General features: G+C 40.8%; 1 protein-coding gene across 1 annotated transcript; it reads right to left on the bottom strand.

Moving 5' to 3' along the window:
- Positions 1-12,851: 12,851 nt before the first annotated feature.
- foxj1b (forkhead box J1b) lies at positions 12,852-16,579 on the bottom strand. Its single transcript, XM_059324864.1, has 3 exons — positions 16,481-16,579; positions 15,709-16,348; positions 12,852-15,029 (listed from the first exon to the last, which is right to left on the bottom strand). The coding sequence occupies exons 2-3, from the start codon at positions 16,285-16,287 to the stop codon at positions 14,151-14,153; spliced, it is 1,458 nt and encodes a 485-aa protein (XP_059180847.1). The 5' UTR covers positions 16,288-16,348; positions 16,481-16,579; the 3' UTR covers positions 12,852-14,150.
- Positions 16,580-16,891: the final 312 nt, after the last annotated feature.

The following is a 16,891-nucleotide window of genomic DNA, read 5'->3' as shown; positions in this document are numbered from 1 at the left end:
ACACCAAAAGACACAAAATGGCTAAAAAAAGACACAAAATGACCAAAAAAGACACAAAATGACTTACAAAGACATGAATATAATGAATATAATTATTTACCTCTGGCAGTTCACCACTTACCTTTGTACCCTTTCAAGCTGTTCATTTGACTTGAACTGCTTGAATTTCAATAAAAAACTGGAAAAATTGGGGTGTTGTAAAACTTTTGACCGGTAGTGTATATGTACGTTAATTAAAAATGTAATGTTCAGAGGGAACCTACGGTTATATCAAAACCTCAAAAAACAGACTCCTGGGTCACCATCATTCGATGACTACTCCATCTAACCTGTGCAGGCAGCTTGTGGTGACTCTACCTTTACTAAAACACGTTTGGGTGATAAATTAAAAGAAACCAGTGTGTATCTCTCCCGATGAATGAAGAGAACACAAAGGCATAGTGAGTCTGACATTGACACAATGATCGTTTGTGTTGTCTTTCTTTTTTACGCGCCTTTCAAAGACACGCACCCTCACCAACACATTGACCTCGCATCTATTATTGAGGGAGGTGGTTTGTGCAACTAAGGCTGGGTAGATAGGGTGTCGCTTCGCAGTCATCCTTATGTAATCAGAGGTGATTTCCTGAGAAGCCATGGGATGAGGTCATGGCCAGTAAAATTACTTTGGTTAGTCACTGTTAAAAAAAAAAACTGTTTACAGTGAAGCCTTTGACCCTCACATGTCAGTCCACCTGTTTGGACACAAACATATGTTTTTTGTTGTTCTCAACCATAGGAGTTGTTAGAAAAATATCATGAGGAAACCTTGAAAATTGATAATCTGTCACCAACAGAAAAAAACCTCACCATTTTTCTGCGCAGTTCGTTGATGGGGAAATGAAGAGCTGGAGACATCCGAGTTCTCAGTTTAACATAGTTTTATTACAATACGTCAAAAAATGTGCACTTTACAGAGATTCTCCGGGTTCAATAACTCATGTCCCTGAATACAAACAGACATGTTACATTTCGTGAAGTCTGAACCACGACTCTCTCCCTGAACCCATTAAAATACTAACATTTGTTTACAAAACATGCTGGTCGATTTCCTCCAGGAAGTTCCGCCCTCCTCACCCGCCTATTCGCCAGTCCCAATTAACACAACGGCACGTCATGCCAGCTGGTTGCTTGCTGCCCCGGACAAGGCCATCCTGACCTGGCCTCTTCTCCAGAACATTCAACAAAACCCTTCTGCCTTGTTGTGTATAACAAAGATATTATGTCTACAGAGTCAAAGGATTTTCACTGTCTCACATAGATTCTAAAAGTCTAAAAAAATATGAAACAGACAATGAAATATATGTAAACAAAGTTTCTAAACCAACATTAACACACAAACATAATAATTGTATCAAAATCATATTGCCTGATTTAATATAAATGCACAGAGATATTTATTACACTCAAGGTTTGACCTTTGATTGTGACCTGCGTCACTCACAGAGACAGACAACAGAGGAGCAGAATTCAAGCATCAAATCATTTACCAATATAGAAAATAATCAATTATTTTAACAGAGTGTATGCGTATGCTTGCTTGTTTTTATTCCTGACTTCACTGCTCAGATAAAGGCAGGAGACAGCGTCAGGGCAATCTTGAAGAAAAGCTGTATTCGAAATGCGCATGTATCCTGTATGTGTCTTTGTGTGTGTTTTGTCTGAGAACCCCTGCATGTGTCTGTGAAAGTGTGTGTGCTGTGTACAGCTCCCCCGGTGAGCCAACTGCTCCTCTGCTTCACAAAGCAAATCGCAGCTAATCAAATAAGAGCCCTCAGCAGTGCGCAGACATAGGGAGAAGAATGGAAGAACTCTGTGTGTGTGTGTGTGTGTGTGTGTGTGTTTCTGGAGGAGGGGGTTGTGGAGGCTGTCTAGTGGCTTGAAGAGGTCCTGGATAGTAGGCGGGGGTGGAAGGACACTCACACACACCTGCACAACCATATCCTGCTGTCAAAGACATACAAGCACAGATCGATGCACATGTATCACACATACTATCAAAATAAAACAGCTTCGTATATGAAGCATTCAAGTGCAACCACATAGCTAGCGTCTTTTGTCCGTCTTATCCCCGTTTCTTGGCTTTTTAGTAAATACCCTTGACTTTCTCCACCTTTTGTAAGCGGCCTTGTGCGCTAGAATAAAATGCTGATGGTGAAATGGTAAAAGACTTTCAGTGAATCCAAGGTCTAACTGATGGCTGACTGCAGATTGCATACTCATTTATTCTGTCTTGTCAAATAAATGCAATTCGTTGTTAAAATGGACAGTTTATCTGGATCAGTGATTTCCATTCAGTTACTTGTACAGGGGGTAATTCTGCAGTTGCCAGTGAGTATGTGGGAAAGGTTGTGTGAGTAGCTTAATTAATTTGGGGAAAAAGAAGAATTAATGATTTGATTTAAGAATATAGATACATATGAGGGGCAGTAAAGGCCATAATTCATATCTTCCCTCTCACATTCACAATGTTACCTCACACACACACACACGCACACACAATTTAACCTCTCACATTTACAATGTTACCTCACACACGCACAAACACACACACACGCACACACAATTTTACCTCTCAGATTCACAATTTCACCTCTGACATTTACAATTTTATTTCTCACATTTACAATTTTACCTCTCACATACACAAAGAATACCTCTTACATACACGTGTTTTGTGAATGTGAGAGGTATTTTTTTGTGAATGTGAGAGGGAAGATATGAATTATGGCCTATACGGCCCCTCAAAGACACATAATTGTTTGTGTGTAGGAACATAAACATCCATGTAGTGCTAATCTTTGAGACTGTATGAAAGCTAGTTAGCAAATGAGAACACTTGAAATAGTTAGCTAAACGTAATGTGTAAAGTTTGTAGTAATGTAAAAGTAATGTGTGTAGTTTTATAAAAGTTATGGGCGGAAAAACTGAGCTAACAGTAGCGAAATGGATAATTGATTGAAACAGTTAGCTAAAGGTTATGCAGAGAGAGTTAGCTCAACATAATGGATAAATAGTTGAATTGTTAGCTAAACGTAAATGTAGCTAATGGTTGCAATAGCATGCTAAATGTTTTAGCATAATATTTTAAATGACTGTGTAATTGATGAAGTAGAGAAATAGCTAAAAGTTGTGGATGAATGGTTTGAATAGTTAGGTAACAGTTATGGATACACTGCTGAAATTGCTGGCTAAAAGTAATGGGGAAATGATTGAAGGAGTAACAGATAAACATTGGAATTGACCTAAACACTGATAATTATAGTGTATGAGAACATTATTCTAACAATTTCCACTCTTGTTCAGGCTTAACATACATATTCATTCACAACACATTTTGTAATGATGTATAGTGTCAATCAAGGTTATTATAGTTAACGAAAACTAAGAAAATAACGAAAACGTTTTTCAAAAAACGATAACTAACTGAAACTGTATTGTGTGGTTACAAAACTAACTAAAACTAACTGAAATTATCGTGAAAATGTCCTTAGTTTTCGTCTTTGTCAACTTTTTTCATACATAATTCAGTGTTTCTATTTCAACATGCAGGAACACATGGTAAATATGTTTACTGAGACTGGGATGTCTACACTCCAACCCAAATACAAAACACCCAGAACTGTAAGAATTAATAACCTTATTGGGGCTGAGATGGATAAACCAAAGGAAATGAAGGCACATACCCATTACAAAAAAACAAAAACTAAACTAAAACTAAGCATTTTCAAAAACTAAAAACTAAACTAAAACTAGCAAACTCACTCTAAAAACTAACTAAAACTAACTGAATTTGAAAACAAAAACTCACAACGAAATTAAAACTAAAACTAATGAAAAATCCAAAACTATTATAACCTTGGTGTCAATGAAGGATACTTAACTTCATCTGAGAGGGATGTAGACAAAAAGAAGAAGTAGGATCTTTTGATCCAGACAACCAACAAGTCAGACAGAATATTCAGCTGCCTCTGGACAGAAAGTTGCACATCATAACCTGAACCTGGCTGAGTTTCTTTGTGACCATGAATTTTGGAGCTCAGCAGCGATCTAACCGGGAGTTTTCTGGCCGGGAATCAGGCAGAGCAGCAGGCCAGATTGAGGAGGTTGGTCCAGACTTGTTTTCTGCTCTGCTCCCTGGCACAGAGATTGACGCTGTGTGAGTGGCAGAGCTCCAGCGCTGTCCTGGCTCGTTCTCTACACTCTCGTCCATGCTCACCCTCCTGACACGCTGCCCTCTGGCTAGCCCTCTATGTGTGGGCATGAGTGTGTGCAAGCGTTTGACTGTGTGAGGGTTTGTGCAGTTGTGTCTATGCGTAATCTGTGACTGAGCCTGTGTGCGTAATTGTCTCTATGCCATGTGTGTTTATGTGTGTGTTGTGTGTATGTGTGGCAGCTGTGTGCCCTCCTCCTGTCTGCCTGTGGGACAATCAGCCGCTCCCTGCGACCACAGAGACCGAAGGCACGGGGCAAGAATGTCTTTCAGTGACCAAGTAGTGTTGGGTGCCAACATGCACCCACCCACACACACACACACACCCACACACACACACACACACACACACACACACACACACAAGCCAAAAGAACACACATAAATGCTGATACACACATGTTGCGCTCTATTTTATCCATGAAATTGTATTATTATCTTACTTTTTAAATACAAGCATTTCTACGTTCTTCATTTGAAAAGCTTTATTTTTCCAGGTGAATGTTATTTATTTTTTTTAAAGTATATCTTTATTAGTAATTATGTTTCACAACTTATTCACATATACAACATGTTCTGTTTTTTTTTTGTTTAAAAAAAAAGAACCCCCCCAAAGTTGAACATTCAGCACAGCAGTCAGTCAGTCGCATGGTAGAGTATCATATGACATTAGTAATGACAATTATAAGTAATAATATAAAATGGAGCACCAAGTATACATTACAATAATTAAAAAATGATATAGAAAATAAAATAAGAAATAAAAAAGTGCATAACAGACAGCAAAACCTCTCCTTTAACTTTCAATTGTTGTTCCTTGGTCTGGGAAGCACCTTCAAAAATATGTTAGATATTCTAGGTCCAACATAATTGAGAAATGGGGTCCATATATGATAAAACAAACCAATTTTCCCTCTGGACCAGTGCGTCAAATATTCCATGGGTAAGAGGTCAAATATTACCTTATGCCAATCTAAAACTGTAGGTGGCTTATTTGAAATCTAGTTCAGCAGTATAGTTTTACATGCAGCATATGTTAAGACATTCCAAAATTTTTGACAATGGGATGATTTTATTTGTGGGTGTGGTAATCCCAGGTGAATGTTATTTAGAAAGCAGTGATGTAATATAAATAAAGGGCTAGCTAACGTGATTTATAATCTGTGTTAGCTAGTTTACTCTTGAATCTCTCCCCACTTTTCACTAACTTTTTATTGAATAAACGTATGTACAATATTGAGAATAAAATGCATGGGCACATTGCAGCAAAAGCAGAAAGACTATGATCTGGCTATCTAGATTAGCCGTTAGCTCTCCAGCTACGGTAGTTCACTGGCTTCACCAGTAGTGTTCCTTTCCCTCTAATAAATGTTTTTATCTTGCCAGAGGTCTCTTAAAAGCAAAAGAAATAGATAAAACCAATGTTGGGGTCATCACTCAAAAAAAAAATTTACTTTACTATTCGTTCCACTACTTGTTAATTGTTCATTTCTCCGCAACATTATCTAAGAGTCACTGTTACGTGATTGCCAGGTAACAATTTAACGTTTAACTTCACATATGTGCACGGATCGGATAAAGACAGACTTGAAAATGTTCATTTTTGTGCCATAAGAAGTATATTTATTATATATATTTGGTATATATATCCCTCTGTGCTGAATTTCAGAACATATGTACCATAAGTTACTACAAAATTCTTTGATTAGTAACTTTTATGTGAATTTAGGAACAACAATACTTTACAGACAAATTGAATTTGTCTGTAAAGTATCCCCTACACTAACTTTGTATATATATTTAAATATACAGTATGTATATGGAAAGAGTGAGAGACTTTACATGCTATTAGTACAGTGGGTTGCAAAAGTATTCATCCCTCTTGGATGTTTCACCCTTTTGTTGCTTTTACATATGAAATCATGGTGGATATAATTTGGCCTTTTTTAAAAAGAATTTGCAAAAAAAACCCTCCCTAATATCAAAGTGAAACAAGATTTTTACAAAATAGTATAAATGAATTAAATATCTATAAGGTAAAATACATGATTGCGTAAGTATTCATCCCCTTTAAAGTAACTGAACTAATTCAACAGAGTTCCAGCTAGTTGATGCAGCAGAGTCACAGTTAGTGAAATGGAGATCAGCTGAGTACAGTTGATGTGTGTTTAGTGATTATAGTATTAAAAAACATGTGTCTGGGAGGTCCAGTCTCTGGTTCATCACTATTCCTGCTACAATTGTGCCATGAAGACAAAAGAACACTCCTAGTAACTCAGAGAAAAGATCATTGAACAGTGGAAGTCAGGAGATGCATTTGAACTTTGTTGAATAAGTTCAGTTACTTTAAAGGGGATGAATACTTATGCAATCATGTATTTTACCTTATAGATTTTTAATTAATTTATACTATTTTGTAAAAATCTGTTTTCACTTTGATATGAAAGAGGTTTTTTTTGCAAATTCTTTTTAAAAAAGGCCAAATTATATCCACCATGATTTCATGTGTAAAAGCAACAAAAGGGTGAAACATCAAGGGGGATGAATACTTTTGCAAGCCACTGTATGTGATACAAAACAATTGGCCCATACTCGTGCTGTATTATATGCATTGCAGTGAAAACAGGATACCATATAATAATCTGAATACGTTCAATTATCACATGTTAATATTTAATGGGAAACAATAGGACATATGACACTCATCCTCTTACCAGTGGAAGTTCATTTCACAACACCAGGACAAAGAAGCAGCACGCAGGAGGGGCCAACGTTTACAGTCAAATGATGATTGACTGACTGATGCAGTCAGAGGACTTGCAGTGTGCTCCCCAGTGGCACTGAAGGTCTTTTCTACAAGGGTGACCTCACCAGAGTCCCTTATCTTAACTAGCAACAGCGCTGTCATTTAGAGGCTGTCATTGAAAGTCCACTCTGTGGGGTAAGAGAAATGTGTAAAGGTCAAGGCCCTTGTGGAAAAGGCACTCTGAGTACTTAGGAGCAACAGATGTAATGGAAATGGTTTATGTTTTTTTTGCACCCTGCCGTGAACGCTCCAAAAAAAGACATAAGCCACTCATAGAACCTCTTGGGCCCGAAATAACCTCTATATGTATTCCTAATTGCCATCTGTGTGTGTGCACTTGTGTTTGCGCTCATTTGCACACCTGCATTTGTCCGCACTACATGCCATGCATAAATAAAATTAGCACATCAAAACAAAATCTAAAGGGGTTCATGTGGCGTTGGCAAATTGGCGATCAAGTCTTCATTAGTCATCAACACAATCGAAGACAAATAAAGGCTCGTCTGGACAAAAAACTCCACCATAAGGCTTTTGTGGAAGGATAATGCAAAGACGCATTCAGCTCATTGAGTAATTGATCCTGTTCTTATTGTATTTAAACATTGTCGTGCAGTCTTTGACCAATTTTGCAACTAGGTAAAACCCCAATCTCTGTAAATGAAAGGAAACCCCCTCCGTACTACACTTCGTACCTTTTATTCTAATTTGCCATCCGCAATTCCTTTCAAAATGGAACAGGCAATCTAAATGGAAACCTCATTAGCATTTCATACATAAACAACAGCCTGTTGGAAAGACTATTTAGGTGCATTTCCTGCCTAAGTCCCTCCTCTTGTGTCGAGCCAGTCTGGAGAGGCATTAATAGACGGTCGGACCACTGAATATCATCCCAGTGTTTTCCCCTTATCAATATGTGATGAGGGCTTTGGAAACCAAAGATGGACAACAATTTTCCCGCAAGGTCAGAGAGGTGAAGGTTACTCCTACTGAAGGTCCTTTCCTGATTCATGTGTACATGGGCAGATTATGAAATATACATACTAAAAGCCTCATCACTTCTACATTTAAAAAAGACATACAAGCCTTATGCTTGTTTAGCCTCTTTTGTAGTGGTTTTGTGTCTCTTTGTTGTTGTTTCGCGTCTCTTTGTGGTCATTTTGAGTCTCTTCATACACTGTAAAAAAAAATCTGTTTAATTTACGGTAAAATACCGGCAGCTGTGGTTGCCAGAACATCACCGTAAAAAATACAGTGAGCGTATGTAAATGTAAATATCAGCAAAAACTGTAATTTATACAGAATAATCCCATTACTTTTAGGATAATTGTGTCATCATGGTATTTCTCCATTAACTTTACATGAAAATTTTATATTTTTACAGCAAAACTGTGTGTTTTCTACAGTTTATGACAGTAGAATTTAAAGTTTATACTATTCTTTGATTTACAGTAATTAAAAGTATCTACTACGGTGATGTACAATGTTTAATTTTATGACATTTTTTACAGTGTAGGTCTTTTATGTCACTTTATAATTGTTTTGGTCTTTTTGTTTACCCTGTGGGGTTTTTTGCCTCTTTTTGGAGTTGTTAGTTTGTTGTTGTTTTGTGTCTTTTTTTGGTAATTTTGAGTCACTTTGTAATTATTTTTGGTCTTTTAGTTGTTTTTTCACTTTGTTGTTTTGCCCCTTTTATGTTTTGTGTGTCTCCTGTGGTCATCTTGTATCTCTTTGTGGCTGTTTTGGGTCAATGTAACTTTTGGTTTTGTGTAGATATCTTTCATCTGTGGTTGTTTTGTCCCTTTCATGGTCATTTTTTGGTCTCTTTGCAGTCATTTTCACTCTCTTCGTAGTTGCTTTGTGTCTCTTTGATTTTATGTTTCTCTGCTGTCATTTGCCGTCTCTTCCTGGTTGTCTCTTTGACTGTAATTTTGTAGCTGAAAGCCAATTGGAGCCCTGACACGATGAACCCCTGGGCAATCCAGTTATCCATCCATGCATGTGTGCGGTTCTTTGCTTCAATTCATGAGGAAATTGCATTTACTGTATCAGTGTGATCTAACACTTATTTGTACATGTAATCACTCACGCTCAGGGGTTCCTTGGGGGCTATAAAACAGGCTTTGGGCGTATTACCGCTGCCACTTTTTGCTTTGTGCCACAATGAGGGATCTAATTAGTGAGAGACCCCCATCATGTGTCTTCTATGAGCTGCTCCCCTTAAAGAATAGCTCTGCGGCTATCCCCAATAAATGCAGAGTTGAACCCTCTGTCTATGTCACGCTGGGTTGGGCGCTTCTTTAGCAAAGCCGGTTGACCCTGTTTATGCTTGACTCTAATCAGGAGCAGTCCAGAGGGTGCCATGATGGCAATAAAACACCGAATACACCCTCTTCTTGTCTGTGAAACCCTCTCAAGCTCACACACAAACACACACATGCTGCAGAGCCCCCCGGAGGGGTACCAAGGAGGAGGTTATAAACCATTATAAGCCAGGTTAGCCTACAGTGACAGCCCAGCTTGTTGCTCCTTCTTTGAGCAGGTCCGCGTGCTGGGCAGTCCCATCCTCTCATCCACCGTGCTGAATAGAACCACAGGGCTCTGGCTCCACAGAGATAGTGTTATCTGGGCCGCCACGGGGCTCCGATCGCAGCCGTGTACACACACGCACAGCGGGCAGCGCACACATCAGCTTGAGTGCAGACAAAGAAGCTTGTGGACCAACACAAACATGTAATGTAACCGCACATGTGCACACGGTCACAGACAAACAGAGACAAATGTGAAAGTTCACACACGTGTAAGGGTACAAAGAATGCCTCTTTAGCCTTCAACTTGAGCATGATAGTGACGCTGATGTTGCTTCTCCAACTTTTCTCTGCAGAAAAAGTCACCTCTTGGCCTATAACTGTTCAAAATTACCTGCAGCTGTCACAGGATCAGCTTCTCAATCCACCGGAGTGATTTTCTTCGTACACGGGGGCCAGTGGTCACACGCCTCGGGCCTCGAATCAAGCTGTAGTCCCTGCTGTTTTTAGGAATCTGAGTTATTCCACCCATTCCTGGAGATCTCCACACATGACCTGTCGCCGCTGGGAGCCGCGAGCCAGAGGGACAGGGATAAGCCGCATTTCTCCCCTTTTTTCCTTCAACAATTTCAATTAAAAAGAGATTTGAGGGGGAAAAGCACTTTTTCATACATAGCATGCAACCAGAATCGTGAAAAAGGGGTGAGATGAGGTGTGGTGGTGAGTTTGAAGGGCAGTTTCTAGCACCTATGACACATGTCTGTAAGAGATGCAGGGTGGAGCGAGAGAAAGAAGGAAAGCAAGTTGAAAGTAGTGTTGATTAGAGAATGTTTGTCCTCTCATTAAACTGATTTGATCCACACAATCAAAATTTCTAATCAGCAATTAAGAATGTGTACTTAATCAAAAATAATGCCTTTCTTTTTTCCCCCTCTCGCTCTCTGTTTAACTTCTGGCCTCTCATGTTCGGACCTAAAGGTTTCACCGTTTGTGCATCCATATAGAAGCACTTTAAACCTGGCCTTCATGGTCTTTGGCCTTCATTCACTGAATTCTTCTGATCTGATATTTATATATTCATTTGGAATCACTTAAACTTTCGTTTTTTCTTTTTATATTTGTCTTTTCATGTTTATTGATGCTTTCTTTAGCCATGCTAACAGTGGCCCTATGGTCTGCAGATCATTCACCATCATCAGATCAATAAATGTTGTGCATGTATTCATTGTTTGCAACAGATGAATATTACCGACCTTGTTGATCCCCCGACCTTTGCTCTAGTGGCGCCATGGCACTAGAGCAAAGATAAAGCATAAATTAAACTTATACATGCAGACATAGCTAAAATTTGAACCCATTCATTATTAATTTTGAGGAAAAAAAGAGACAAAACGCAAGGAAATCGATAATAGCGTTCCTGAGGCTCAGCTAATGAGGCAATTAACTGAGGTGGCTAACTTTAACCAAGTGGTCAAATTAAGCAACTGCAGTTCCTCATTTGGCCACTTGAAGCTGGCTCCAAAAGCAATTAAATCCTAGTAGACCCACGTGTTATAATTTACAGCAGACATAAAAATGTTTACAGCCTGCTACAAACGAAACAAACAACGGTTTTGGTCTCTATAGTTAGCCTCCCAATCAAATTCAACCGTACTGGGGATGAATTTTTATCAAATGGGCCCTTTTTAAATTGTATAAAGTCAGGCATAATTATGACCAATTTGAGCCCTAAATGGTGGCCACCACAGGTTCCAGCAACCAGGCTTTATTTTGTCAGCGTCAGCTTCACCCACATGCTACCTCTTTGGCCTTTTTTGAGATTAGCTTGGAATTGGGCAGAGTCAGGCATTTCCAAGATGGTGACAACCGGAGCCACCACACTGAGCTTCATTTCTCTTCAGACTACATCCATATTTTATACAGCCTATGACATAATCTTAGCGTGGCAGCTTGTAATGGAAGAGCAGCTGAGAACATTAGCAATGCTACTGTCACTGAATAAGTTAGCATATAGCCCTGATGTTAGCATGCTAACACACGAAACAAAGATGGTGAACATCGTAAACATTATACCAGATTGGTTTCAGTACGTTAGAATTGTCATTGTTAGCATTTAAGCATTGGTGTTAGCATTTAGCGCTACAGAGATGCTAGTATGGCTCTTTGTGTTCCTGTGTTTGTCTTGTTTGTGAAGCCTTATTATCATTATTGGAAAAGAAAAATGCAAAGATGGAGTTGAACAGTTTCAACAATCAAAGCTCCTTCTAAAAGCACTTCTGATGTGTCAGTTTGTATTTTATTGAAGAGTTGTATGTGTTTTATATGGACCTCTGCTTGTTTTAAATACCCAACAAGTCCAGACTTGTCTGTGACGATTAATGATAAACTCAGATGGAACTTATTACTCTTAACTTATCTCTTCACCGCAGACACAAAGCTTCATCTCTATAATCCTGACCTCTGATATTTCACAATGACAAGTGAACGCTACACCTTTTAGTTATTGTTCTTTCTTTAATTGACACCATTTATTGCATCAAGGCATGATTGCATTTTAAACAGCATAAAAAAGTACAAATGAAAATAACATGGTAGGATTAAAGAGCTCGTATCAAACTTGATCAATATGATACAATAAGAAAATCTGGCCTTTTAAGAGTCTCGTTTATGTATCTGCTCATCATTCGTCACCCAAACCCAACAGTAATTATATTCTTAAAACACATTTTGAAAATTCAGATTTGTGAAAACAAACCATCCAAAAAAAAAAAAGAGACATCCACCAAAGGAATCAATAAGGACAAATCCATCACCCAGTGACGGAAAACAGAAATCTCTTTTTTTCTTATTAATAATCAACACAGAAACACCAATGAACTGCATATTCCTTATCAACAAATTTGGCGAAATATAATTAACAAATGCGCAGATTTGTATATATTTGGAAAGAAAAACAGTATATTTAAGCAGAAAAAAATGCCCAGTCAACTTATTGCAATTTTGAGTTCATCATTATTAAAAAACAAACTGATATGGACAATTACAACATATGCATCACTTTCATTATGGTCAGTAAACATAATTTTAATATGAGAAAAAAAAATCCTGGGAATAAAAGCTGTTTTGCTGTCCTAAAACTGCTGCCTATCAAAGTGCATAATGTTCGATTTTCATGAATCATATTTCAGGTCTGCTCCTCTCAAAACTGTAGACAAATGGCAAATATTCCTGCCTAGCTTAATGCTATATACTTTAGTGAATATATATATATATATATATATATATTCAATCTACTATATAACAAAGTCATAAATGACTGATTTCTAATCTCAGACTATGAATTTTAAAATCCTGCTCTGATAACTTGATGAATGGCTGATTTCGCTGCATGTTAGTAAAAAAAAAAAAAAAAGGAAAAAGTTTAATGCTAATGTAGCAAAATAGAATCCTGCATGTAGCCTCAGTCCTGTAGTGACAGTGCTTGTTTGTAGAGTGCTTTGAAAGAGGGTGGTTGGGTTTTCTTCACTTTCTTCTTTTGTCTCATAAAAACACTTAGAGCGACAAAAAGTTCTGCACTCACTTTGCACCTTTTTATCCCCAGCTGCCTGACATTTCTTATAGTTCCAGAAACTTCAAGGAAACGTTTGTCCTGTTGTCTGCATGCAGGCTCGTCATTGTCCGGTCCGCCATTCATTCTGCAGAGTGCGGTAATCCTCAATCCACATGCAACTTTAATTTGGTTTATAACTCTGTTGTATTGTCATTTCATTGTGCCCGATATATCGGCGTTGTGTCATGTTACGGACTGCTGTCAATCAGCTGACACCCTCGAGAAGAAATGGGAGTCAATGCCAGGAAATAATCCTTAATCATGTTGCCCAACAAACTCTATAGTCAGATCAGTTTCTTTTGTGAAGGGAATCTTTGTTACCTGGGTTCGAGATTGGTGTGACATTATCATGTTTGTAGTTTGACAAAAGGACGTAAGTGTTAGAAATAACAAATAAATAAAGGTTGCAGTTTGTTGTAATGATTGGAGGGAGTAGCTGGGCTGCAGTTCTTTCTATGGCTGGGCAATAAAGTTTTATTTTCACCATAATGAAAATGAAATGATCAAGATAGAACGGGAATTGTGGTTCTGATTTTTGCCAAATACAAGCAACCCTAGTTCTAACAATTGTAATCTTTAAGGGTTGGACCAGTATTCAGACATGTTCAGGTCATTGGGTGTAGATCAGGGGTGCCTAAAGTTTTTTTGATAGAGTGCCAGTTTAGGGAGCCAGCCTATGATTGAGGACTTAAAAGGGAAACGTCATGAGTTGCTTACCGAAGTAGTCATTTTTTGACTTGACAGTTTTTTTTAGGGGGCGCAGTTTGACGCAGTAGCCGAGTATTAAGTTGTATTAAATCTAATAGACATTGGACGATTAAAATATAATGCATGCATTTCATGTCATGTTCTGAGGGCCGCACAAAATGTTTCAGAGGGCCGCCATTGGTCCGAGGGCCGCACTTTGAGCAACTATAATGTAGACAAATAGGAGTCAATGAGGTTTGGGGTTAAAGGTCACAGATAGGCCTCTACTCGTTCCCACGGCTGCATCTCTGTGAAGAAGCCCTCACACAGGCCGAAGCCCTGATCCAGAGTCAGAGGAATGGCCTGCGCCTCCTCTTTGATCTCCTCCCAGGGCTGCAGCACCGCCTCCTCCGGCTGCTCCGGGAACAGCGCCGAGTGCTCGTCGAACTGCTGCAAGTGGTGGTGGTGGCTCTGCAGCAGCTGATCCTGGTCCAGCTGCTGCTGCTGCGGATGCTGCTGCTGAACGTGGAGCTCTCCCATATTGACCGTGCAATCCATATTAGCGGCGCCCAGCTCCATGAAAGCGTAGGACTGGTGGTGGTTCAGGTGCTGGCTCTGACCCAGGACGTCCCCTCCGCCGCACCACCTCCCCAGCCCCGCCGAGTGCTGCCTCCCCTGCATGGAAACATCCATCTCGCAGCCGAGGGAGCTCAGCGCCGTGTTGATGTCCAAATCCTCGAAGGTGCTACAGTTCCCGCTGAGAACGTCGTCGAACACGGACGCCAGGTCAAAGTCCCCCCTCAGGATGTCTGCTTTGTGGGCCTCTGTCGCTAAAAGCGGGGACTCGGTGGCTCTCATCGCCTTGCTGTTGCTCTTGGAGGTCAGGTGCTTCCGCTTGCCGCCCACCCCTTGGTAAGGGCAGCCGTTCTGGGCGCTGTGATAACCCTGAACCAGTTTGCTCTGTCTGTGGGTGCTGCTGCTGTTGTTGTAGCTGTTCGCAGACATCCTCCTGCGTTTGAAGATGCCGTTGACGAACATATCTGCGTACTGCGGATCGATCTGCCAGAAGCCTCCCTTCCCCGGCTCGTCTTTCTGCCTGGGGACCTTCTTGAAACACTTGTTGAGGGACAGGTTGTGACGAATCGAGTTCTGTGACAAAGACAAAAAGAGACAACAGGATGTTTAACATCAGCTCATTGGCTTTGAGTAAAATGGAGTTAGCCATGCAAAACCTGAGTGTCTTTGTAAAATAGACGAGAAGAAGAAGAAGAAGAAGAAGAAGAAAAAGAAGGGGGGGTTGTATTGTTTTTGTTTGTATAGGAAAGCAAATGTACCTAATGAGGCTTTCTAGTAACAGGCAGCTCTGTGCATTTCAAACATGATCAGCTGTGCTTAGCTGCCATCTCTCTCAGGAGCCCTCATTAACACACACACACACACACACACACACACACACACACAAAACACACATTTAGAGTGCTTTCTCCACCCCATCACCATTCCCCTCAGACAAAAACCCCTGTCTCTTGGAAGATGGAAATTTCTGAGACTCTTGCATTAAGAAACACTTGTCATGGAAATCATCAAAGGCTGAAATTACACTCTTGTCCTGTGGAATAGAATACAAAAAAATGGGTGGTGGGGGGGGGGACATGCTGGAGGATTTAAAATGTACATCTGATGGGTTTTTTTGCTTGATAAAAGAAGGCCCGTGTCCCGTAGCATAAAGATGGTGTGTGATGGTGACTCTGGGATCAATTGCTCACCCTTCTCCCCCTCACTTTGCCATTTATGTGACTCATCAATAATAGAAGCTGGTCTCGGTTACCTGCCAGCTGGGCTCCGCGTGTCTGTAGTAGCAGAAATTCTCAGTTATCCAGTTATAGATGGTGGACAGAGTCACTTTGGGTTGTTTGCTGGCCTGCATGGCCATGCAGATGAGTGAAGCGTAGGAATAGGGCGGTTTGACTTTAGGGTTGGTTTTGTAGTCGACCTCCACAGGCGGGCTGGCCTGGATGGGGATCTGTGGGTAGCCGGTCCCCGGATGTGCGCAATTGGGGAACCGCGGCGAGTCGCTGCCGGAGGTAACGGGGCTCCCGAGATATAGAGGCATCCCGGTGGCGGCGGTGTCCCCGGCCGGCGGGCTGGACGGAGAGTCAGTGCCGCCTCTGGGGAAGCCGAGCCGCTTGAGAAACAGGTGCTGCTGGGTGGACGGGCAGCCCGGTCCGGCGCCGTTGGGTCGCTCCGGGTCCGCGTTGAGGATGGAGAAATTCTGGAGCCAGTGGAGGCTGGTGAGGCTGTCGTCCAGGGGGGCAGAGTCGGACCCGGTGACCTGGTCGTCCGGGTAAACCGCCAGCCATTTCTCTTTAAACTTGTTGGCAATATCTGGGCTCGTGAGAACCGGCATCCTGGATTTGTGCGCGCGGTGATGGGCCAGAAGAGCTTCAAATCGGCATTTAAAGTGTTATCTATAAGTCAAAGAAGTGAAAGAAAAACACCGTTAATTAAAGAACACTCACATAAATCACCGCAGATAATATATAATGATCACCCAGAACATATTAATCCCATAAATTGCCAAATGGTGCGTAATTCCCTACCTCCGCTGCAGCCTTTTTGGGGAAGATTCTCTGTGTGCACCTGTTGCAGTGAGTCCCTGCCTCTCCTCTCCAAGGACTCAGCGGCGCATCCAGTCTCTGCGCAACAAGTGCGGCGGGGGGAGGGCGATACGCATCCAGCAGCAGCTCATATGGAGGGAAAAGGAAGAGAAAAAAGGCACTCAGGACTGATCCATGCCGAGTTTGTTACTCATCCAAACGCTCTGCTCTGTTTTGAGTGTCTGTGGGAGGTCAGGACGTGAGAATGTGTGGAGGTTGTAAAATAAGTCGCTCATAAAGCCCGAGAGACTGCCCACCATCCCTTTAAACGCCTGAGGGGATTTCTGATTGGCTGGCTATCCTCGCATCTCCAGGTCTCTCTCTCTTTCTCTTTATCACTAACTCACTCACACA

This window comes from Centropristis striata, chromosome 21 (genome assembly GCF_030273125.1).
Source record: "Centropristis striata isolate RG_2023a ecotype Rhode Island chromosome 21, C.striata_1.0, whole genome shotgun sequence".
NCBI lineage: Eukaryota > Metazoa > Chordata > Actinopteri > Perciformes > Serranidae > Centropristis > Centropristis striata.
Note: the sequence above shows the minus strand (reverse complement) of the source record. Positions and strands in the feature narration are given on the sequence as shown.